The sequence below is a fragment of the Lethenteron reissneri genome, chromosome 21 (genome assembly GCF_015708825.2).
Source record: "Lethenteron reissneri isolate LAM-NWPU_2019-01 chromosome 21, ASM1570882v1, whole genome shotgun sequence".
Classification (NCBI taxonomy): Eukaryota; Metazoa; Chordata; class Hyperoartia; order Petromyzontiformes; family Petromyzontidae; genus Lethenteron; species Lethenteron reissneri.
Genome location: NC_083799.1, coordinates 15,623,842 through 15,648,733, shown reverse-complemented (window position 1 = coordinate 15,648,733; position 24,892 = coordinate 15,623,842). Strand labels below are relative to the sequence as shown.

The following is a 24,892-nucleotide window of genomic DNA, read 5'->3' as shown; positions in this document are numbered from 1 at the left end:
GGGACGCTTAAAGAGAGAGAGATGTGCAACAGCAACGCCGCTTACATTGTACGGCGCTGTGGATGCGCGTGATTAGGACAGTGACAGAAAGCCGCTCGCTCGCTCGCTGTCACTCCCATCGCAATATCTCGTGTTGCGAGTCCTCCTGTAAGCAAATTTTCTCGTGGCCTTTAAGCCGCTCGCTGTTTGTATACCAACTGTTAACTTTTTTGTGTAAATGCCTCCAGTGTTACGTGTTGTGTGTGTGTTTTATTTTTGCTGCTTTCTGTGCTCGCCAAACGAACGGGCACGATGTTTGCTGTCGGGCTGAACTGGAACTTGCATTGACCACACAGCACGTGTCTAGAGAAATGGTGGGTGGTGGTGGTGGGTGGTGGTTGTGGTGATTGTGGTGGGTGGTGGTGGGTGGTGGTGGGTGTGGGTGGTTGTGGTGGTTGATGGTGGTGGTGGTGCTGGGTGGTGGTGGGTGGTGGTCGGTGTTGGTGGGTGGTGGGTGTGGGTGGTTGCGGTGGGTGGTGGTGGATGCTGGGTAGTGGTGGTGGGTGGTGGTGGTGGGTGGTGGTGGGTGATGGTGGTGGGCGGTGGTGGTGGCTGGTGGTGGTGGGTGGTGGTGGGTGTGGGTGGTTGTGGTGGGTGTGGGTGGTTGTAGTGGGTGGTGGTGGTGGTGGGTGGTGGTGGTTTTGGTGAGTGGTGGTGGGTGGTGTTGGTGGTGGTGGGTGGTGGTTGTGGTGGGTGGTGGTGGGTGGAGGTGGGTGGTGGTGGTTTTGGTGGGTGGTGATGGGTGGTGGGTGTGGGTGGTTGTGGTGGGTGGTGGTGGTGCTGGGTGGTGGTGGGTGGCGGTCGGTGGTGGTGGGTGGTTGTGGTGGGTGGTGGTGGGTGATGGTTGTGGTAGGTGGGTGGTAGGTGATGGTGGTGGGCGGTGGTGGTGGCTGGTGGTGGTGGGTGGTGGTGGGTGTGGGTGGTTGTGGTGGGTGGTGGTGGGTGGTGGTGGGTTGTGGTCGGTGGTGGGTGTGGGTGGTTGTGGTGGGTGGTGGGTGGTTGTGGGTGGTGGTGGTGGGTGGTTGTGGTGGGTGGTGGGTGGTGGTGGGTAGTGGTGGTGGGTGGGTGGTTGTGGGTGGTGGTGGTTGTGGGTAATGGTGGTGAGTGGTGGGTGGTGGTGGGTGGGTGGTGGTGTGTGGTGTGTGGTGGTGAGTGGTAGTGGTGAGTGGTGGGTGTGGGTGGTGGTGGGTGGTGGTTTTGGTGAGCGGTGGTGGGTGGTGGTGAGTGGTGTGTGGTGGTGAGTGGTAGTGGTGGGTGGTGGGTGTGGGTGGTGGTGGGTGGTGGTTGTGGGTGGTAGTGGTGGTGTGGTGGTGGTGGGTGGTGGTGGTGTGTGGGTGGGTGGTGGTAGTGGTGGGTGGTGGTTTTGGTAGTGGTGGGTGGTGGTGTGTGGGTGGGCTGCCACAGCCACCACCACCCAGCAGCCACCCTCCGCGGGCACGATCTCGCGAGAGCCGCCGCCAGACCCAGACTCGCAGCGAACTCCCCTCGAGTTAAACCTCCACTATCAGTGGCGCCTTCAGCAGGAATGTCTCCCTCCCTCCCCACCGATACCCGCAGCCTCAGCAGCCTTGCCCCCACCCTCCACACACTCACCCATCCACCAACCACCACGGGCTGGGTGGGGTGGATGCGATGTGGCTGGGTGGGTGGGTGTTGGTGGTGACGCCACAAAGACGCCGGTCCAATGGAGCCCCCCCCACTCCTCCCTCTGCCCTATCCGGGGAGGAGGCTTAGCCTGGTGGTGGTGGTGGGGGGGTGCCGGCCGGCCTCCGCGATGCTAATGCGCCGGGAGGGGAGGCCGCGCATTGGCCGGGGCTTGCGCGGCGTGCGAAGTGGGCTGGTTCCATACCTCCTCTGGGGCGGCTTTTGTCTGTCCCGAGCAGCAGCAGCGGCGGCGGCGGCTGGCGGCTGTTGGCGTCTCTCTGTGCTGCTGGCGGCAGGAGCGGGAGACGTCGCCGCACCCGCCACGCTCGGCTCACCCGTACAGGTAACCCACCCCCCCCTGCACCCAGCCAGCCAGCCACCTCGAAGGGGGTCTCCCCCCCCCCACACCCACAACCCTCGTTCATTCCCCGCAGGAACGCGCCGAGGCAGGGAAGAGGTTCGGCCTTCGCTTGCCTCGTCCGGCACACTCCGTCATGCGCTGTGGCTTTGTCTGGCGCTTTAAATGCCCCCCCCCCCTCCTTTGTTTCCTCCCTGCCGCTCCGTTTCTCTACCCCCCCGCCCGCCCCCCCCACTGCACAACAGTCACAGGAGGAGGAGGGAATGAGTGGTCGCAGCTGGGCACAATTGTTGTGTTTCGCGTCGTTCCGAATGATGTTGCCCCTGTGACTGGATAAGAAACGTTTAACAATTCTCCCCGGCTGACTTCGTGTAACGCTGCATGGACACACGTTGTTCCAATTGGCACTTTATGCGCCGGCAAGCAGACTGTTTTCCATGCCATGTATGGACATCCTGCCACCGGTGTGGGGGGTTTTTTTTCTTCCAAAAAAAAATATTTGGGGGGTGCCTGATGTTTTGCGACATTTCGCGCGGTGATCTCAGAGTGCCCGACTTCCCGGTAACATTTAAATGCCGAGCCGCGAATCTTTCGGATGAGTCATGTGATCCCGTGTGCAGGATCAGCAGCAGCGGCGGAACAGCTGACGCTACAGCTCGTGCACCCAACTCGTGCCGCCTTTCGAGGTCCGTGCGACGATGCGGTGGCACCGCTGCGGATGGATCGTGCCCCACACGGGCGCCACTCGTTGGTCGGCGTGCGCGATCCTGTGCAGGAAGGTGGTCATGGATTATTGATGATCGCTTCTCATCTCCAGGCGGGTCTGCTCTCTTGCTCTCTCTCTCTCTCCGGCCACTTTGACGATCCGCGCAGGAGGGGAGGAGGCCAACGACCCTCCCGATCAAGGACACTGCGCGCCCATTCCCTCGAGAGTGGCTCGGTTCCTGACGGCAGCCTCATAAATAAAGGCCTCTCTTAAAAACCAAAACGAATTGACGAGTGTCTTCGGGCACGGGTGGTGTAATTGTAATCGGTCCCAAAGCCTAAATGTTCGGAGCTTAATTTTTAATCGTACAAAAGTGCATTTCCACTTAAAATTGTGGGGAATTTCCATCGTGTTTTTTATGAGAACGGGTATCTGTGAACAGTTGCCATCAACAAAAGCGAACCTCTCCAGCGGTGAAGTGAGAATGGCCGGTAATGAGTACAGTATTCGGCAAAAGACGGCAGATTGGCAGAGGTCATTTGTGGGAACATTCCTGGAGGGGTGAGCCTCCCTCTCCCAAGGGCCATTTAGCCCGCAGTGTAAACACCGCTCAGATGGGTGGGAATAAGTGGAGGCACCCTTACTTTACTCGCTGCCACGAGAAATCCATCCGCCACCTTAATGTGCACATGGCAAGAGGCTGCGCCTAATGATGGCACATGTCGAGAGGGAAAGTGCTTAAGATGGTGAAATCTAATGGCGCAATCGTGGACAATGTGGCACCAACCCATGTCAGAGGAAATGGCACAGGGTTAAGGGTCACACGAGATTATTGTGAAAATCTGAATAATTCTCACGTGTTAAACATTTCTGGTCGTTCTAGTCATGCGTCGCATAAGAGTTCCTCCCATCTCGACTCATCTGCTGTAGAGGCAAGTGCTGTTAGCAAGCGCACGTTAAGGCTAGCATGGCACAAGACGGGGTAGCGACACCATTATCCCGTGGCTTGCAACGTTCTCGTCTCCCCAGTGCTGCTGTTCGCACATCACACCGGCTGTTCACTTCAACAGATTCTTTGGTGATGCCGCATTGCCAGCGGTGCACAAGCACAACCAGGTAGACTCATTTAAGTCGACCTATTCGAGACGCACCAACGTGTTCAGATGGCATTTGCCACCGAGGCGCAATGGCCAAGAACATAACCCAGGTGTTCGACATTACAAACGTGGCGTGTGTTCGAACCGCCACTGCTCACTGCACATTTGTACAAAACAAAGATCTGCTTTATATCCGCCGCGGTCCATTGGGGGCAGGCAGGTGCTGTTGGCAAGCGCGGGACGCAGGGCGATACGCCGCCGGTATGGCCAGCGGCGTGTCTCCCACTGCTGCTATTTGCTCGTCGTGGGCGAGCACCGGCTCGGATTCCACCCGCCGCCGCCGCCGCTGTTGCACGCAGGTCGCCGGGTTCGCGACGCAGCGCGGTGCCCACTCTGCCACCGTTTACCCAGCACGGCCTTATTTTTTTGTATTTTGAGAGCACGCAATCGTACAAGAACGCATAAACACACAAGCCCCGAAGGCAGCGGGGGGCCATGGCCCGGCAACACACGTGTGTGTGCGCGTGTGTGTGTGTGTATTGCAGCGCGTGTACAGTGCGTTTTTGAATGAGTTTATTCTTAGCACAGGAAGACGTTGCGGTGGCAGTGAGAGGGAGGCTCGCCGGCCTGCGTGGGAGCCTCGGCTTGCGGGCCGATGGGGGGGTCACCCGCTGGGGTGGCGAGACGGCACCTACGGAACTGGTTCTGGGTTTTGCTCCCCTTCCCCACTTGTGCGTCGTCGAGGGTGGCCTCTTTGAACACGGGCAGATTTCGGGTTTTCTTTTTCTCTCGACGTGAGGGTGCAGCTGTGGCACATCGGTCACCCGAGGTTCAATTCCTAATCACGGCTAGCATCAGAGGGTGGGTACTGATGTCTGAACCAGTTCTGGGGTTGACCCCTCCACCCTCCCCACACCCACCTTCACGAAACAGCGCTAACCAGTGTCGTGAATTATGGTCGGGCAACCGCCCGTGACAGGGCGCAGGGACACATTTATCCAGCAGTGGATTGATGGAAGGCTGTAAATTTTTTCACGTTTTTTTTACTCTGTCCACAGAGGCCAAAAAGACACCGAGTCCCGTTCCCAGTGCTGTCAGCGCGCACGGCACTCTGCGGCTTGCCCGAGTTGCGTTCGCGCGGACAATAATTCACTGTTCTCGCTGACGGGCGATCCTCCAGGGGGCAAAGAACGCGTTTGATTTCAGATCAGAACTTTGACTCCATTCTTCCACCATAAGACTAAACATTTATTTCTTAAAAAAAAAGTGTTTTCAACCTCACGTGTAGCTGCCGAAACAACTGCGGCTTATCTTAGGAACATTACGCGCTGGACGTTTCTTCTCCGCCGCAGCCACAAAGCGTGTCCGTGCTCGTCGGCGCAGCGATCGCCAGGCGCGAGTGGTGCAACTGCACGGGTCGGAAGGAAGCCCAGACACCGGGCAGCGCACAGTGAGCGGGGTGGGGGGGGCAGGGTGGACGAGCTTGCACCAGAACGCGTGCCAAGCGACGCTACGCCGCTGCGTCTGAACCGAGCCGTCGGAATGACGCGAATCGGCAAAATGTGTGAGTCGCGATGCCACTGACGGCACTGACAGTGCCGAGCGTTGCTCAGGCTACCGTGGTGCTCACTTAGAGGCCTGCTGCTTTCACTTGCTCTCTCAAGAGGTGGGGGGAGGGGGGCGTCATATTGCAATTGCAAAGTATGATATGCGATTGTGTTGAAGCGCTTATGATCTGATTCGTATCATCTGCATCTGCAGCCCCATTTCTGCAATTTGATGTGGGGGGTGGGGTGGCAAATGGCCAGATTAGCGAAAAACTGCAGGAAATTGTCCACATGTCAGTGGAAACGGCCTTTCCGCTGACTCAAGATTTAGGCCCCTTATCTGCATCCCCAGGACTCTGTTCTGTGTGTAAGCGGTGGGAACAGATAAGCGGACAGGATGATGCACGCGCGCACACCACGCAGTCTGCTGCCTCCCCATCACCTGCAGTCGACGACACTGGGGTTCTGGCCTCGAGTCCTCTCCTGGCTGCTGCTGTTCGCACCGCCCAGCGGCTCTCATTCATCTTACTGCACTCGGGGCCACATCTAACTCATGTCACAGGGCCCCGCGCATCTCAAAGAGCTCCCCCGCGGAGTTGCGTTTCGTGCGCACTGCACGACACGACGCCACGCACACTGTCTATTATTTGACAGAAAAATGCTCTGTCTCGTCGCCTCCTCCTGACGCACGTCTCCGCTGTACGGCGTCTCCTAACGCGGCAAATAAAAATTGCAATTTTCGCTAAACGAGGATCCTATGAGACTCGGCATTCCTCTCGGGAATGAGACCTGAGCCTGAAAACAAAGGAAATGATTATTTAATTAAAAAAACTGGCCAAAGGGAAACTGTTTTTAATCGTGTGATAATGTATCTGGACGCTTGCATGGAATGGATAATTATTTGTGGGCACAGTATTGCGCTCGCGTGGGAGCGTATTGGCTGCAAAAGTGGTGATGGCCTAATTAACAGAGCTGCAGAATTGGACGACACGAGACGGCGCATCTGGGAACGTTTCCCTCGCAAGAGCGATGGGCGCTCCCCGCTTCACAGGGAAGGGTTTCGGAGAGTGTGGCACAGGGCGGGGATATACGCAACGTCGCAAACTTCTCAAGTAAATCTCGTGCCAGGATCAGCGATACATTCGGAGGAGGCTGAGCCTTGGATGAAAATATATTTCCGATCAAGCAAGACTTTCAGATGTGTGATTAATAATAATTATTATCTTTGGGCAAATAAGATGGAGCAGAAAATTGGGATAATAGATGCAAGTGCTGCCCAGGCAAGTGGCATCGGTGTGGAGTTGCTACATCTATAGATTATAAATAAAATCGGTGGGGTATCAGGTGGAGGGAGGAAGCCAATGGACCACGAGCTAGGAAGAACCCCAGACAAGCGGTTAACATACCTTCTCTGCGTGTATATGAAACTCCACTCATCCACGTGTACACACACTGTACTAAGACACACAGATATGGCTTCAGCATAAGGATCGGTGGCTATTGGTTTGCGATGAATTTTCTGCTGCAACATCGGTCCCGCTCCATGGCAACGGAAACATCTTCACGGTCACCGCTGCACTCTGCGTGACGAGGCCGTCCCGGGGTGTCGTCGTCGTCGCAATTCTCAGCGCTGCTCCTCCTTCCTCCGCTCCTCATCGCCGCCGCTAATCACTTCTCGGTGCCGCTAATCATCGCGCCTTCAGGCCGCTCGCAGGTCTCTCTCGATGCTCAACACGCCACGGTGGATATTCGGCGGCCACGTATCCCCAGTAGGGCACGACGGGGATGTGTTTTGGGTTCATGATGCAGGCAACCATCGTGGCTTGTTTCAAAAAGGAAGTTTTACATCTCTGCTCTCTGTGCGACCCGTGGCCTTTGTCAAACATGTCGGCGATCGTGGCATTCCTTCCATTAACGCTCTCTCTCGTTGATATTTACCCAAGAGCTTTGCATCAGATACCGCCAGTTGCAGCAATTGTCAAACTGTTTTATGTATTTCATTTGCTGTCATGCCCGGCTTCTTGTTCGTCATATTTTCCTGTGTATTTTTGTTAATTGTTACGTGTAAAATACTTCATAAATCCACGCCCGTGGCTGGATTACTCACGACGCCTGTTATCCGTGGAACCAATTTGGTGGCGGATCCTTTAATCTGCAATCCTCTCCTTCCCATTATCCGTGATCATCTATGACTTGACCTGCTGCTCATTGCTGAATGGTGACCTATTATATCTGCAACATTATTTGCGGATAAATGGATATGATCAGCAGAGACGTTCTCTTATCCGTGGTTTTCCACGGTGTTTTCTCAAGGATACGGTCGCGGATAACCTCACGGATAAACCGGATTAACGGAGGTTTACCCGCCCACAACAAAGCGGATAAATGGAGTTCTGTCCATAGATGCACATTTAAAGCTTGCTTTTTTTCTCTGTATTAGCTTCCACAGTTCAAATAACTGCACACGTTTTCCGCAATTTCTGTCTTAATCATTTGTCCCACTTTTTCTCTACACATTGTATTTACTTGCAAACAGGTTGCTTGGTGTCGGTGGGCTCCCATCTGGTCAAATCAAGTGAACCGACTCACCGCTGTTAATTCTGAAGACATTTAGCCTGGGTACGCAGTTGGTCAACAGTTCTCTTTGACAGATGCCCGGTGCAAAGCAGCACAACTCTTGGCCCTGGATGTGATTGAGGCTGGCACAAGGAGGGAGGTTGCAGAGGAGTGGGGGGGGGGGGGTCAGGTTTTGTTGTGCGTGTCCTGGGAGAGTTGGCGCAGGAGGCGTGTGTTGTTGTTACCCGTGTGCCTGAATGGTTTCAATCGGAATGTTTCCTCTGGGACTTTTTTAATTCGCAACAAAAAAAAACTCCCGCAGGAAACACGCGACGAGTGTTGAGTGCGTGGACTGGGCCGTCCGCGAGCCACGCTGCGTCCGTGGAACCGATTTGCGCCGATCAAGGCCGTTGGCGCGTTTCGGGGTTGGGAAACCCGGCTCTGGCGGAGCCGCGTGCGGCACGCCAGAGCCGCCCGCACAGAACGAGCGCCGCCTCTATTTTAGAGATGCGGGCAGGGGGGGGGGCGCAAGGTTTCCCAACGGCAAAAATAGCTGCAGACGTTACGATAAGCGAAAGGGGTAGTGTAGTGAAGCGTCTGAGTTGCACGCTTGTTGTTTATTGCTTGTTTTTGTTGTTTATTGTTGTTGTCTGGAACCCCCACACCATTGTGCGGACGCAGAGTCGATGTCTCTTTGGTCTCTTGATGGTGTGGGGTGGCCACCTGTCCAGGCTTCACCCACAGTCGGGGGAGTTGGCATCTGTTGTTTTCGTGGCACGAATTTATTTGTGCTGAGATTTGGTGGTATTGGGTGGAGCGTTTTTACCGTATACTGCGAGTTCCTGATAGCTCTAGGCTCATCGAGAAACATGTCCACGATTGGTCTGCGCAAAAGGTGGCAACCCTTGCAATGACCAGGTCTTCACTCGGCATCACCAATCGCGTGGCTAAATGACCTAGATTGAGATGCGGTGGTATTCTATCCATAGACAAACTTGCCCTTGCCATATGAAAGCGGAATTTTCACTGTGGCCACGTGCTGTAAACAGGAGATGAACACCGCCTCCACGCTTGCTTGAGCAGGAAATCACGGCTTGGCTTTCATTCAAGCTCGGGCACACACACCACAATTGGCGGTGTTCGGCTCGCGAGCCGGTCCACGTTCGGCGAGACGGGGGCACCGGTCGGACCCCTCGTGCCTTTCCCACTGAGATTTCCGGTCAGTTCGATGCGAAATTGAGACAAAATAACATTCAGAGTCGTTCCCCCCCCCTCCCCCGCAGCGTAAGCTCACCGAGAGAGGCCACCGATCCAGTCGGGGGGACTGAACGCAGCCGTTACCCTGCGGCGGCGGCGGTAGCGGCATCTGCTCCTGATGGCAGTCAGGGCTCGACACGAGCCTGCAACGGGCCGCTGTTGCAGACTGCACGCTGAGACAGCGCGCGCAGTCTGCCCCGCAGGCCACGGGGGATGTTCGTGTGACCCCCCCTCCCTGCCTCCATCCCTGCCTCCCTCCGCCACCTGCTGCGCCTGCACCTGCCCCCAAACATCCTGGCTGTGTGCGAGCCACCCCTCCCATTGTGCAGCCTGCCTGCTCGTACACAGGGCGCGTGCCGAATGATGGATTCAATATTCAAATGAGCAACTCGAATTCCACACCTTGTTCAGAGCACTGTTGGTGGTCCTCGACTCGGGGTGGAAATTCCTCCTTCGTTTTAGAGCCGTGACCCAGACTCGACTGTCTGTTTGACCGTACTTCACCCCCGCGGGTGAGTGCGAGATTTGGTGGCGATCGCGCGGAATCATTGCGGTTGTCACTGCTGACGTTAGCCGCCGTGGCTGAGAATCCTACCCGGTGGCAAGCACCGCTCGGAAAGATTCAAGCCAAAAGTGTCTCAAGCGAGTACGGGGGACACGGTCTATCTCCGTCGGCGGTTCTGAGCCGGCGGTGGAAATTCCACATTGCTATGCCTGGAGTCCCTATGCAGCACATGACGGTGCACGCGTAATGCCGCGGGTCGGGTGGCTGGTGGCGGCTGTTAACGGCGGGCGCTCGCTGTGCGATATCCCGGCAGTGAGCGGCGGCTTCTGCGGCGGGCGGCCCACGCGGAGCCACGATGAGTGAGGTGCTCAAGAGGAAGTTCGAGGAGGTGGAGGGCGACTCCCCGTGCTCCTCCTCCAAGGACTCGGAGGAGGAGCTCTCGGGCAGCGAGAGCGTCGACAGCGGAGACAGCGTCAACCCTCCGGCAGACACGCACTTCACACGTGAGGCCCCTGCATGCACCGCTCCCCGCCCTGTCGCTCCGCTTCCAAACTCCCGCCGATCCCCGTGATCCGCTTGATGACACCGCTCCCGGCGGTGGGCCAGCGGCCAGCGCGTTCGCCGGTCGCTCGCCAGCGCCTTGGGGTGGCTCGTCTGGCTCGGCGCCTGCTGGCAATCCCAGGGACCCGCGATCGCCGTCGCCGTCATCGTCGCGGGCGTCGTTTGTTATTCGCGTAGCATTCGGACAAGATAAGTCTCTTCAGCGCAACGTTATTCTGTCATTATGGGAACGTGACTCGTTTACCATTTTATTGATGAGCCTGTGACTACCGTCACCTGGAGCGCACCCCCGATCTCATCGGATCTCAGAAGCCTTAGCAGGGGTTGTGCTTGGATGAGTGATGATCGCCATCATGCCCACGAGCTTGTCGTGGGGCTCAGCTATGTGACGGTCGGCAGAGGGCAGCGGAGTGTTACGTCTGTGCTCACCCCCCCCCCCCACCTTCACTCCTCGGTGACCGGCGTGGTGAAGTATGGTCAAATAATCTCGACGACTCGCACGTCCCCCGTAGGGACGCGCTCATCCACGAGCAGGTTGCCGAGGGGGCCGGACGTGCGCAGAGATTCTTATTAGCGATTCGCGTAATCCGCTCCCGAACTCCGTGTACCCATCGGTCGCAAGCTGCGTTTTCAATAAGTCACTGACGTGCGTTGTTGAGTAAGCGGGCAATCGATGACTCACGGCCGTGACAATAACAATGAATTTGTTCTTAATGCACCAACGACGTTTTTGCTGCAAGGAGTTCCTGGCGAGGGGCTGTGGAGCGCTGCCAACCACACACAGGGGCGGAGAGAATCATCGTTTCCCGTTTTGTAAACGCCCCCTACGTTCGGAAGTGAGCAGCCAAGCGGCGTCGTCTCTCTGCGCAATCGAACCTCGTAGGCGCACCCTTTACCAATGGCAGAGCCAGGGTTTTCAGGTAGGGGGGGGGGGGGCAACCCCTCCAGCAATGAAAAATGATAGTGGAGTTGTTAGTAAGTAAGGACTTGTCCCTTGCTTTTTATTCGACGCGCGTGCGGCGACAGCGCAGCCATCGATCGAGGGTCGAATTCGAACCGCGTCGTGTGATCGGCATCGCGCTCGCTGAAGGTGCTGATGCCTTCAGGGAAGTCGTGCACTGTATACGCAACTGCGCACAATTCTGAGTCACTTATAACTGCTTTGCCGTTACTTATTGCCAATTATGGACTCAGACTATTGTCCTATCATCTCATAGAGTCCCTGGCATGTAATAATATGCTACACAGTGGCAGTGGGGGTCGCAAAATACCGATGTATTACTAATAAACCCCAATGATCTTATCGAAATTAGGGATTTCGATTGGATCATTGGGGGGGCAAGTACCACCTCACCCCCCCCCCCCCCCCACTGGCTCCGTCAGTGCCCTTTACAAAGCTTCACCTTCTCTCATCAATTCAAGTTCGGAGTAGTGTTGCCTTATCTAAGGTACATAAAAACCGGGACATAGCTACGGGAAGAAGACTGCCTCGCAATCCTCGAAGATGGCAGCACTACGTGTGGAGTGGTGCGTCGTTACACAACTGACAAAGCCAGGAGATTAAATTATTAACGCCCCCGGAAAGACATGCTTCTCAGGGCAGCCGTCTCAACAAAAGGATAGTCCTGGGAAAATCGAGGCAGGTGGTGATGCTCACCTCCGATGAGCACGGTTGGCATCGTACTGTGTGAAAGAAGTTCTACGTACGTACGTACACATACGACACCCTAGTTCGAAGCCGGGGGTCACCGGGAGGCACCGTAGCGTGACGCGGGGTGACGCGCTCGCTCGTTCGTGATGCCGGCGTTTACTCCGCAGCCTCCTCCATCCTGCACCCGCCAAAGCGTCAGCGCGGCAAGAGCGTGCGCTTCGGCCAGGTGACGGTGTTCCACTTCCCGCGGCGCCAGGGCTTCACCAGCGTGCCCAGCCAGGGCGGCAGCACGCTGGGCATGGCGAACCACCACGACCACGTCGCCGTCTACTCGCTGGGCGAGTTTGCGCGCGAGCGCGAGAACGCGCACCAGCACGTGCTGCGCCAGCACCTCAAGGAGGAGAGGCTCAACGCCCTCCGCATGCAGGTACGCGTGCGCCCGCGCACGTTGGGACTTATTTTCGCGCCGTACGTAGCCGACCGCACGGGTCGGAGGTGCCGGGGAAAGGCAATGGCTGAACGCGCAAAAGCGGTTTTAAAGAAATTAGTTTGTCGATGTGGATGATGTAAAAGTGCGCAACTCCAGTGGCTTCCTGACATCGGAAGAGCATTCCAGACGGCCGCAGGAGCCGCGTCCGAAAGCGACCGTCGAGTGAGGCACTGGGGGCGGGCGGCACAAGGGGGGGAGGGCAAGGGGGTGGGCGAGGGGGGAGGGCGAGGGGGGAGGGCGAGGGGGGAGGGCAGGGCGAAGCCTGTGGGGGAGGCTCAGTGGGGGGAGGCTCGGGGGGGGGGGGGCAGCAACTGCTGCTGCTTTCGCTCGTCTCTTCACAAAACGATCTCGCCCACTCGGTGATCGGCACGAGAGATGCACAGGCACCGTTTTATTTTCTGTTTGTTTGTTTGCCAGGAAAGCCTCACCGAGTCTCGTGACTCTTGCTGAGCTTCATAGCTCATCGGATTTCTCCATTATATTTCTTTGTCAGGAGGGTCCTGCCGAGTTTTAAAAAGCAAGGAGTGATTATTGCGACCGTATTATGAATTGAGTAACGTGGTAATTTAAAAAAAAAGTTGAACCGTGGCGTTGTGCACGCAGTGGCCTGCTCTTGTGAATCCCGTCACAGGATCGTTAACGTCCACAGCGTAGCAGGCAGCGCGTAGCATTTATAAGATTAATGCGCATCGCGGTATTACCCAGGGCGGCCGCTGGAATTCGAACCGTCGCGCTTGGGCAAGAACGACGAGCGGCGTCGCCTCGAGGGTGGCTCTTCAATGCGCCCGGGCGTACGGTGTTACAGTGTACGTGCGTTGAACTTCTTTCGCGCCGTACGGGGTCAGCCGTGCTCACCGGAGGTGCGGGGGAGGGGTGGGGGAGGGCAGGACGACGAACTAAACGCGCAGAGAAAAAAGAAATGAGCAAGTCGACAGGAGCCGGGTGGGGTGCTGTGTGCCGCCCCTCCACTCCCGCATCGACGGGCAATGTGGATCAACCAGAAAGCGAATCGACCGACGTAACCACACCGAGCGTGCGAATGAAGAGCCCGGCACGAGAGCGTGCTTCTTCGCATGGCAGAGAGAATGTCCAAACACTGCGTGTGTGTGGCCAGGCAGCACAAGCGCTGCTCCGGCAGCAGCACAAGCGCACGGTGGAGACAGTCACATGGCAACAGCAGCTGACGGCGCGGAGGGGAAGGGGCGGTGGGAGGAGGGGGGGGGATCGGTCCGCAACTGCTCACCCATCCCTCCCTCCCCCCTCCATCTCGGCCGAGTGTCACGACCTTCAACCCCAACCCGGCACCCCAAAGACAAAGGTCCCCCGTGTCGCCTCGACAGACTGTAGGGGGGGCAAGTGCTGTTAGCGAGCACCTGGGAAGGCCGGCACGGCACACGAGGGGGTGGGTGGCCAGCACCACGCCCGGCCACCTTTGTCTCCCCAGTGGCGATGTTTACACACCACACCGGGTACTTATTTAAGGCAGAGTCGACCTAGGGGAGGCCCAGGACCGTCACTGGTGTTGGTCGCGAGCGTGAATCAGAATCTGAATCTTAATTTCGACTGCAGGAGGAATCCGATGAGCCATGAAGCTCTTTGTCACAGAGGCGCAGTGTGGGCGGGTCAACGAAACTGAACTGGGGTCGCCGGGTTCGTAACGCAGCAGCGTGCTCACCACTCCGTCACTGCCCACCACTACCCCCACCCCCACCCCTACCCCCCACCACTACCCTCCACCCCTACCCTACACCCCCACCCCCCACCCTACCCCCACCCCGACCCCTACCCCCCCACCCCCACCCCTACCCCCCACCCCTACCCCCCCACCCCTACCCCCCATCCCCCACCCCTACCCCCCATCCCTAACCCCCACCCACCCTACCCCCATCCCCACTCCCACCCTTACCCCCACCTTACCCCCACCCCCATCCCTACCCCCCACCCCTACCCCCCACCCCTACCTTCACCCCAATCTCTACCCCCACCCCAATCCCCACCCTTACCCCCATCCCCACCCCTACCCCACACCCCTACCCCCACCCCAATCCCTACCCCTCATCCCCACCCCCCACCCCTAACCCCCACCCCTACCCCCCACCCATACCCCCTACCCCCCACCCCCTACCCTTACCCCCCACCCCCGTGGGAGCAGCTGACGCAGAACGGCACGCAGGACTGCGACCGTGCCCGCGCCCTCACGGTGGAGGACATCCCGGACGAGGAGGTGGACGTGCGGGCCGTGCAGGTGGACGACTACTTCTTCCTGCAGCCGCTGCCCACGCGCAAGCGGCGCGCCATGCTGCGCGCCTCGGGCGTGCGGCGCATCGACGGCGACGAGAAGCAGCAGCTGCGAGCGATCCGCGTGTCGCGCGAGGAGTGCGGCTGCGACTGCCGCGCGTACTGCGACCCCGAGACGTGTCCGTGCAGCCAGGCCGGCATCTCCTGCCAGGTGATGCCCGCGCCCCCATTAACCGCACCAACGCCGGCGCCGAGATTCACCGCACCTGCTGTCCCCGTGCCGCGCTCCGATGAATCGCAACCGCACCACGCTGGGATGAGCCACGCTGCGATGAGCCACGCTTGAACCGCGATGGGCCACGCCTGCAACACGCCATGCTTTGACGTGCGGCCAAAATAGCCTCTATGTGACTTTACCGAAAAAACCTAAGAGTATGAATCCTTGCAGTCACGAAAGCCTCAAATCTAGCCTCTCGGAGGCTCGTTTGGCTGGTTGTGGCGTGAGCAAGTGACAGCACGGCTGCTCCTTTACATTTACCTATAACACCACACTCTGACGAGCTATACCACGAACCCACGCCAAACCAACGCCGCTCACAGACAAACCGCAAAGGTGATGCACACATGGGTGCATTGTAGGATCGGGTTGGCAGATCGCACTGATTGGAAAACACTCAAACCATCACCCTGGCCTGCTGCTCTTGCTCATGTAAGAACAGCAAGTGGGTTAATGAACCCATCTGTGCAGACATTTGAGTTTATCCGCTGGTACGTTGTGGGTACTCTCCGAGCTCTTCGCTTTTTTCTCCCACATACCAAACGCTGTTTAAAAATGAATTTTCCGAACATCCCAATGCAGAACTGGAGTGTCTTGAGACTCGGCGAGACACATACCGGATGACTAAATAACTTTTCTATAAAACACACCAGCACCACCACAACTGGCAAACGCGGCTTCTAGAGTGAGTGGCACCACTCCAGGCGTGCGCGGTGCACTGAGCTACGTCGTTGCCGGTCCCCGGCATCAGCGTGCCGCGCCGGGCCGCACCGAGCCACTCCGAGCCATGCCGAGCCCCAGACCCGCAGCTGCGCTTGCAGTTTAAACTAATAAATGTTGCATTGTGACCAGGGAAGGCCTATTGAGCTATGTAGCTCTCTTTCAGGAGGCATCTGGCCACAAATGACAGCTCAACAATTTCTTGGGGACAAACGAGTGGCGACATTGATTCTAAATGTGGAGGGAAAAACCGGAGGACCCGGAAAAAAAACCGCGCGAACCACGGGGAGAACGCGCAAACTCCAAATATACAGGCATCGGGGTCAAACCCCTTGACCCCATGTGTACCAGGTGAGGTAGTTAACGTCTCGCCATGGTGGCACCCCAGTCGGGTGCAGCAGAGCCGTGCACGTGGCGCGTGGTACAGACCCGGACGAGGTCCCGTCGGGACGGCGCGTGTGACGCACCGCACGTCACGTGGCCAAGCTTACGCGCCGGTGCGGGTTTTGGTAACGCCGGCAAGCGGGGCACGCGGCCTTCCACGCCGCACTGCAGAGTCCCGCAAGGTCGTTCCAAGGTGACCCGTCTCCGGCCATGAGAGGCCCGGTGACTACTAGACCCTCCTGGTGAAAAGCAAACCCCGAGGATAATAAACTGCGTACAACCTCCCCCCCCCACCATGTCCGCTTCCTGCACCCCCCCGCACCCCCCCCCCACCACCAATATATTCACCTTGCCGCGTCTCTCTCCCTCCGCCAGGTGGACCGGCTGTCGTTCCCATGTGGTTGCACCAAGGACGGCTGCGGGAACCCCGGGGGGCGCATCGAGTTCAACCCGGTGCGCGTGCGCACGCACTTCATCCACACCATCATGCGCCTGGAGCTCGAGCGCAAGCAGGCGGGCTGCGACGACGTGGGGGGCCCGCTCGGGGGGCCCGGCGTCGATGGGGGCCTGGTGCACGGCGCGGTCGAGAGGGCCTGCGGCTCCTTCGGCGAATCCGTGCTCCCGCAAGAAATGCTCGGGTGAGCGGCGTTCGCGAACCTGCCGGCCGCTCGGTAGACCCCACGGGGCCTGGGTCTGCACCGTGCGTGCGTTGAACTTCTTTCGCACCGTACTTGGCCAAACCGCGTGAATCAGAGGTGCGGGGGGAAGGAGGACAAACTGAACGCAAAAAGCGGTTCTCAAGAAATGTGTTTGTCAATCTAGATGACGATGATGTAAAAGTGCATAGCTCCGGTGGTTGCCTAATATCGGAAGGAAGAGCGTTCCAGACGGCCACAGAGGCGTGCCGGCGCAGCTTCCACGCTTCACGTGAAATGCCTCGAAGTGCGCACCTAGCCTGGCGCAAGCGCTGTGGTGACTTCACCGGCGCTTTCCGGCGTTGTCGCAGTGTGGGGAGCGGTGGCGCCGCGCTACAAACTCGGCAATCCGAGTTGCTAGGCCTGCCCCCTAGGTCAGTTCAGCCTTGAATGAGTACCTGGTGCGACATATATACCCTCTTGCCCCAGCAGTCTGGGTACAGCTTTGTCTTCGTTCATTCACTGTTGACAGCCCTGAACCAGTGGTGGAAGTTGAACATTTTCAAAGTGGAGGGTAGTCTCTACATAGAATCACCACTGTTGATGAACTTCATATGGTACTCACTTTATTGATTGATGAGGAGAGGTTATCACAGCGCCTGCCAGATACGAACATCTCCGTGCCATTGTTTCCAAAGCAGTCGGGTTTTTTGCGTGTGTGTGTTTACTGGAGTACGGTGTTTGCCCGGGATGTGGTGCGCTGTGAGATCGCCATCGCGTCACGTCAAGCCTCTGCTCGCTGTCTGTCCCACCCCGTCCCAGCAGAATGTCGGGCAGAGACAACAGCCCCATGATGCAGCTATTTGCCGCCGACGTGATGAGCGGCGACGTGATGAGCGGGGAGGACGGAGACCCCGACAGCCCCAGCAGCGGGTTCGCCTCGACGCTCTGCTCGTCCGAAGACGGGGGAGACGGCACGACGGGCGTCGAGTACCGGATACCGTCGGCGCTGCACCTGGGCAGGGTGGAGGGAGAACTTCACGTGAAGGGCGAGCGAGTCGGAGAGATGTCCTCCTACAGCCTCGACTCCTCGCTCTTCAGCTTCCCGTCGGACGACCTTCCGTCCATGTCCCTCTTCCCGAGCAACTCGTCCTCGGCCTCCTGCCTTTTCCACGGCGAGGAGTATGGCCTGAGCTGCGTGCAGCTGCACGGGGCCCAGGACGCGCCCACCCTGCAGGAGATGTCCCCCGCCGTCGACTGCGCTCACGACCGCCCCGGAGCGTCTCCGGCGGCGCACGCCGCGGACGCGACGCCGCCGCCGCTCGCCGCCCTCCTCCAGGACGCGCCGGCGGGCGTCGTGGCGCACGAGGAGACTCGCCCGGAGCTCGGCGCCGCGTGGCGGGACGGGCCCCCGCGGCCCGGCGCGTGCCGGGAGCAGGAGCCGCCGCGTCTCGCTCGCGAGCAGCGGGAGGCGCCGACGCGCCCCCGGCACGGAGCTGTCGGCCCCTCGACTCGCGGCGACGTCGCGGACGGCGGCGGGGGCCTGGATCGGATCGTCTGCCGCGGCGAAGCGGCGTTCGAGATCGAGGCGGAGGGCGACGCGGCCCTGGAGCGGCTGTCGGCCGGGCGCTCCCCGCCCGCGGGTCGCTCCGACGGCGGCGGGGAGGCCGCGTCCCCGCCGACAAACGGTTCCGGCGCGAGCGCCGCGGAGAGCGGCGGGCTCGTCGCCAGCACCCGAGCCCCGGCGAACGCGGCGGACGTGGCGACGCACGGGATCGAGGACGAGCGCGACGCCTGCCGCGACGCGCCGACGTACGGACTCGCGGGTCGGCACCTTGCGCCCAACGCGCGCGTTTCAAAAGGAGAGCCGTTCTCCTCCTTCGTCGCCAACGAACCTGAACGCGTCCTCCCGCGCGAAGTCGGGGCTGGCTGCGGCGCGAGCGGCACCGAGGGATCGCCGGCGGCGCCCGGCCCGGAGGCGCGCGTGGAGGAGGAGAGACTTGAGACGGAGGAAGCCGTTAAAATGATTAAAATGGAGCAGAAGGATATCTGAGCCTGTCCCTCGCAACCCAAGAGCAATGTCGTTGAGTGAAGGGGGGGGGGGGGCTCTCCCCTGCCGCTCGCTGTGAATCAAAGGAAGCGCCGCGGAATCTCTCGCCGGGCGTCACGGCGTCGCCGAGGCTCGGGCGACGGCGCCGCTCCGAGAATTTCGACGGCCGCCTCGTTTTAACAAAAAAAAATCTCCCCCCACCCCCCCATCCTTCGAGTGAAATGCAATTTCAAAGGCGTGGCTTCACGTGAATTTTAAGTGTCCCGTGTTTTAAGAGAAGTGTCGTGGCTCTGTCAGACGGCGCAGCCTCGTGTGTTGGTGTAAGTGAGCCGTGCGTAGTGATTTTAGAATGTACCATAATTGTTTGTGTGGCGTCAACGAAATGATGATGACTACAGGAGAAAGAAAAAAAAATCTAAACTCTCGTACCCGTCGACATTTCATTTAATGGTTTAATTTTTGTAATTTCAAATGTATACCTTACAATTGTCGAATTGATGAAAAAAAAAACCTGGAAAGCATTTATATTTATTTCACCGTTGTGTTTCATTGTTTTAGTTTTATATGACGCCGCTATTTATGATGATGATGATGACGACGACGACGCGGGTCTGTGCGTGTGCCCAGGTGGGCTCTAGCTATAGCCGTGATCGACTCCTGTGACCGTGTTTGTGTGCGTGAAGCGAAAACACAGTGCAATGGCTCGGAGCGCGAGCGCTCGCTCGTCTCGAGCACGCCGCCTCGTCCCGCGCGCGGACGGGCAGCGAGCGGGCAGAGGGACACGCGTGTCCTCGCCAGGTTCGTGTTACCCTGGAGGCTGTCGTGACCAGCGGCCTCGGCTGGGGATATTCTTGTCAATAAAAAAAAATGTGAAAACACAACCACTCGTTTACCACTCGTGTGGCTGCAGATGCCAGGTCGCGTCTTCGTTTACCATTTTACCGGAACGAAACCATCGATGAGGCCTGCCTGCGCGGACAATCATCAATACGCAGCTGCGCATAGCATAACTCGTGCAGTTAGCTGCTCAGATGTACACATAGCATAACAGTTTAGCTGTTCACATGTGCACAGAATAGCAGTATAGCTGCTTGTACGCAGGATCACGTAGCAGAGTTATGCTCACGCGATGGCTTCATCACAAAGACGGCAGCTGACTCTCCCACACTTCCACAAACGGGGGAAGACGGCAACCCCCCCCTCCCACTCATCTCACGTTGACCACAGTGGTGAAGTATGACCAAACTATCATAGCCGACATTTTTCATCCATCACTGAATTGACAAAGGGACTGTGCAGTTGTATTTATTTTGGGGGTGGGGGGGGGGAATCAATTGTTGATTAGGGCCCTCGCCATAACAATGTGGAACTTCCAACCGCTTGTGATTCAGAACCCACGAACTGAACCCGAACTGGTGGTGGCATTCGAGTCCCCGTTTGGAACACGGGTGACGTCCGTAGCCACAGTCGCAGCAGCAATGGCTAAAGCGTGTCACGATGCAGCGCCGAGTGTAACCCGGGTCTAATTACTGCGCGCTGTGAAAGTTGATCGTGAACTGCGACGGTGTCATCGGAACGCCGCTTTGCGCTTCACTGCTCGCGCCGCACGCAACGATCAAGGGGCGGGGGGGGGGGTCGGCGAGTGTCTGGCACACGACGTTCTGTGCGCGATGTTGGAATTCGTGATGCGCCGTGCAATGCGTGAGGTGGCAATCACGGAGAGCGCAGAACGTGTCAGAGGTGCGACTCCTTTTTTTATTCGTGCCAATCATTCTGCTGGAGTCGCCGATTAAATATATCCATCGCGGAGCCGCTTATCCACAACCGCGAGGACAGCGTGGTGTCTCGTGTGAATTCTAGATTTGAAGCTTTCGTGACTGCAAGGATTCATACTCTTAGGTTTTTTCGGTAAAGTCACGTAGGTACAAAAAGAATAATAATCAAACTAATAAAAATAATAGAAATAATGATAGAAATAAAATAAAAAATCACGACGTTTCGGAGGCAACACAAGTCTCCGTAATCAGGTGGGACCGTCACAGCTAAATTTACTGTATCTCGTGTGAATGTTCACAGATCCCGCACCTCCGATTCGCACGGTTGGCTACGTACGGGTTCCAAAGAAGGTGAACGGACGTGCGTGCCACGTGGGCGGTTGACGATTTCACCGTTAAAAGTCCTCTTCAAGGAGAATGGAATCGTGGCTCGCTTAGTCAAGTGCGCCTCCCTTCCACGATGTGGGCACCGCACGGCGATTGAGTGCGAACTGAATAGTAACGTTTACGGAAGAGTAATGCTCACAGAATAATATTGGTAGGAAACTCTGGTTACACCAGCCCACAGGGGATTATTGTGTCCGTCCGTCCGTCGTGCAGGGACGGGCTGGGTGGGGAGGGAGGGGCTTGGTGGGGAGGGGTGGGGAGGTGCTGGGTGGGGAGGGAGGGGCTGGGTGGGGGGTGGGATGGGATGGGTGGGGCTGGGTGGGGAGGGGCTGGTCACCCCGTGGTGCCCTTATAAAACTCAACGTTTAACCTACTCACGCCGGCTTGTGCCCGCCTTCACAGTCGGAAATATTTGCGGAATACACCACGCCGCCGTTGACCCTGGACATTGACCGAGCAACCCAACGTTCCTACCAGCTCCCTCCGTAGGAATGTTATTAATGTTCACAGAATAGTAACTCTCACAGAATAGTAACGCTCACAGAATATTCACGCTCAGCACCGTCTGCACTTGGTCGGCCCAATTTGAACCGAGCGTTGGCGACATCCACAGCAGCGCGTGCGTAGTCCACGTCCCGCGCAAACGTGCGTGCAGTATGTGCACGCCGGACTTCTTTCGCACCGTACGCAGCCAACTCCGCTGTAATCGGGAGGTGCGGGAAACACCCCTCCCCAACTACCCCAGCGCCGGCAATTCGCGACAAGCGACACCGACACCCACCGAGATGCCCCCCCCCCCCCCCCACGGTGGCTACCGAGTGGCGTGATCACCTCGTTAAACGTCACCTTGACACGCGGCGGGTGAAGAAGACGGCTCAACAACAACAACCACAACTCCAGAGCAGCGCTCTTCTCCATTGCAAGGCTCGCGGGCCACTGGCGGTCACCTGGTTTGTCTTTCAGTGCTGCCCCGTGACAATACACAACATGGGAAAGACACCCCCCCACCCATCATCATCATCGTGCTGCTGTCAACCCCCCCCCCCCCCCCTCAATGCAGTGGCGGATTATCATAGTGGCAACAGTAGCTACTATAGCTACTACATATGTAGTAGCTACTTATGTAGTAGCACTTTCAAGGGCCCCGCGCTCAATGCTTTCAAGCTATCAATTCCGGTTCAGTGATTCTGCACTTGCTCTATTACTATAGTACTATACTGCCTTCAACCGTTATGAACGACTGGGTGTTTAAGGTTAGCGATTTGTCGTATTATCTGGCTGTATAGCAAATGAAAAAATTACAATGACTTAACTGTGCAAGTTAAAAATGTGTGTTTTAATATCTCTGTGTTTTTTTTATTTAGTGCCCCATTATAACATATGCTACAGGCCCCGCACTCGCTTAATCCGGCACTGGCCCAATGGTTTCAAATTTGTGTCGCAACCTCGCACCGCGATGACGTGATGTCGGCGAAAGTGGCTTCTTCACCTTTGAAAGTGAGTAAAGAACAACACCGCTCGATAAGTGCATTGCGGCAAAGCTTTCACTGTTGGCTGCGCTGCTCGACGCTCTGGCTACATCTGCAGGCCGAGCGTGGAAGTGGTGATGTCCACATGATGCGGCTTATTTCCATCGAGTGTCGATCGATAGGAAAATGTGATCACCGGTCTCTCCAAACAAGCGGCAATACGAGCGCAAGACCAGCGTATTGCCTTGGTTTGTAATGAACACGTTCTGTCAATGAATCAACGGCTGGTTGATTATTTAAATGCACCACATTTATATATTTTTTAAAAAATGACAAATCGGACTCTTTTAGTCTAGCCCCTTGGTGTTGCGGCAAAGCTCTCAAATCACAAACGTAATCCCATGAGTTCTAATCCCAGACAGGGGTCGACTCGAGCCGTCACCCTTGTAACATACTGCCCCTCTTTGTGATTAGTCAATATCACACCTCCACTTAAGAGCATGGCTCCCGACACGGGAATGCCAAATATCTCCCAGGCTGCCTTGCGCTCACTTCAGTTTGAATCGTTACTCGGTGAAGTTTTATCCAAGAATTCACAAAATAGGGAACACACGCAGGTTACGAGCACCATTGTGACCGTGAGGGCAAGTGGGATTGGACAGAAACACGTCCTTAGAAGTCGAGAATAATGATGGGTGCCGTGCGATCAGCTCGCGTGCAGGTGCCGGATGGATCGCCGCCGTGGTGAGATGTTAACTCCCTCGCCTGCTATGCAAGGAGGTCGTCGGTTCGATCCAGACCCTGCTGTATATTTGGAGTTTGCGATGTCTCTCTCGTCGCGTGGATTTTTCTCCGGGTCCTCCTGGTTTCCCCTCCACGTTTCTAATCGACATCACGCGTTCAGAGTATTTGGCTGCTATAAATTTCCACGCGATGCTGAGCCACTTCGTTGAGCTATCATGTGTGGCCAGGTCGCTTATGAAATACAGCTAGATAGTTCAGTGGGACTTACCTGGTAAAATTAAAAATAGTTTAGTTGATATCGTAGGATCGTGAGAGATGGCGACGCCTGTATAAAAGGCCTTCATCCAGCAGTGGATTGATCACGGTTGATGGCGTTTGCTGAAGGACCGGTGTTATACCATCTGTGTATGAATAGTATCATAGTACATTCATACCTTTCAAAATCATAAATTATAACATGTACGCATACCTGTCAATCCACCACACAGAGACCCATAGATTCACCACACAGAGACCCACAGACTCACCGCACAGAGACCCACAGACTCACCACACAGAGACCCACAGGCTCACCACACAAAGACCCAGACTCACCACACAGAGACCCACAGACTCACCACACAGAGACCCACAGACTCACCACACAGAGACCCACAGACTCACCACACAGAGACCCACAGACTCACCACACAGAGACCCACAGGCTCACCACACAGAGACCCACAGACTCACCACACAAAGACCCAGACTCACCACACAGAGACCCACAGACTCACCACACAGAGACCCACAGACTCACCACACAGAGACCCACAGGCTCACCACACAAAGACCCAGACTCACCACACAGAGACCCACAGACTCACCACACAAAGACCCACAGACTCACCACACAGAGACCCATAGACTCACCGCACAGAGACCCACAGACTCACCACACAGAGACCAGACTCACCACATAGAGACCCACAGACTCACCACACAGAGACCCACAGACTCACCACACAAAGACCCAGACTCACCACACAGAGACCCACAGACTCACCGCACACAGACCCACAGACTCACCCATATCTGTCAATCCACACGGTTCAGATTTCAGGTCCATCCGGCGTACAGCCGTTTCAATACGGACATTGTAGGATGAACGTTGCTATTTATAAGGGCACGGGGGTGACCAACAAGGTCTGAATTGGTCTGTAATAAGGTAGGGCACTGATAATGGCTTGCCGTATCATGTTCAGGCGGTTGCAGTACGTACTGCCGTAACCTAGTAAAACCCTCCACTCCCCCCTGTTGCACGATGCTGTGTACTGCTCGTACAGCCCAACGGGAATTCGCCATGCCAGGCGCTGGAACATCGCGTTCTCCATAATAGAACATCAATACAGTATATATATCACGTACATATGTTACTCGACTGGGCCACTCTGCCGTGCTTGCTCTGCGCCCGCAGCTACACAGACACAAATTTTAAAAAACATGTTCCGTTCCCACCGCTGTCTTCCCTGCAAGCGTGTTGACGCCGTGAAATATTACATGTAATCAATTGCGAACGAATTAACGAGACGTGTGATGCGCGGACTCTATTCATTATTAACGATTGTTATTTGATATGCGCGCGTGTTTCTGGCGTGCCGCGTGGTTAGTGTTCGATGGCGCTGGGTGCGCGCCCTGCGGTGCGGTGTTGATATTCGGCATGAAGTCGTTGGGGATTGAGCTAATGGCACGCGTTGTTGAGTAACGACGTCTTCTGAATGCGTTACTGGACCACTGCGAATCCCACACGTGAGGGCACAAGC

At 57.0% G+C, this 24,892-nt stretch overlaps 1 protein-coding gene across 6 annotated transcripts; it reads left to right on the top strand.

Moving 5' to 3' along the window:
• The first annotated feature begins 1,884 nt into the window (after positions 1-1,884).
• Positions 1,885-19,706, top strand: LOC133345307 (cysteine/serine-rich nuclear protein 2-like). 6 transcript variants are annotated; one of them, XM_061555953.1, is made up of 7 exons: positions 1,904-2,026; positions 2,662-2,858; positions 10,023-10,212; positions 12,089-12,348; positions 14,564-14,860; positions 16,406-16,668; positions 17,488-19,703. In XM_061555953.1, the coding sequence occupies exons 3-7, from the start codon at positions 10,065-10,067 to the stop codon at positions 18,716-18,718; spliced, it is 2,199 nt and encodes a 732-aa protein (XP_061411937.1). In that variant the 5' UTR covers positions 1,904-2,026; positions 2,662-2,858; positions 10,023-10,064; the 3' UTR covers positions 18,719-19,703. The 6 variants fall into 6 exon arrangements, with proteins under 6 accessions (XP_061411934.1, XP_061411938.1, XP_061411937.1 ...); XM_061555950.1 differs by lacking the exon at positions 2,662-2,858 and having other exon boundaries at positions 1,885-2,026; positions 17,488-19,702; XM_061555954.1 differs by lacking the exon at positions 2,662-2,858 and having other exon boundaries at positions 1,885-2,026; positions 17,491-19,701.
• The last annotated feature ends 5,186 nt before the right edge of the window (positions 19,707-24,892 follow it).

Excerpts from the sequence above, each read along its gene's own strand:
- LOC133345307 (XM_061555955.1), top strand. The coding sequence starts at position 10,065 with ATGAGTGAGGTGCTCAAGAGGAAGTTCGAGGAGGTGGAGGGCGACTCC. Across the intron at positions 10,213-12,088 it reads GGCAGACACGCACTTCACAC|CCTCCTCCATCCTGCACCCG; the intron begins GTGAGGCCCCTG and ends TTTACTCCGCAG. Across the intron at positions 14,861-16,405 it reads AGGCCGGCATCTCCTGCCAG|GTGGACCGGCTGTCGTTCCC; the intron begins GTGATGCCCGCG and ends TCCCTCCGCCAG.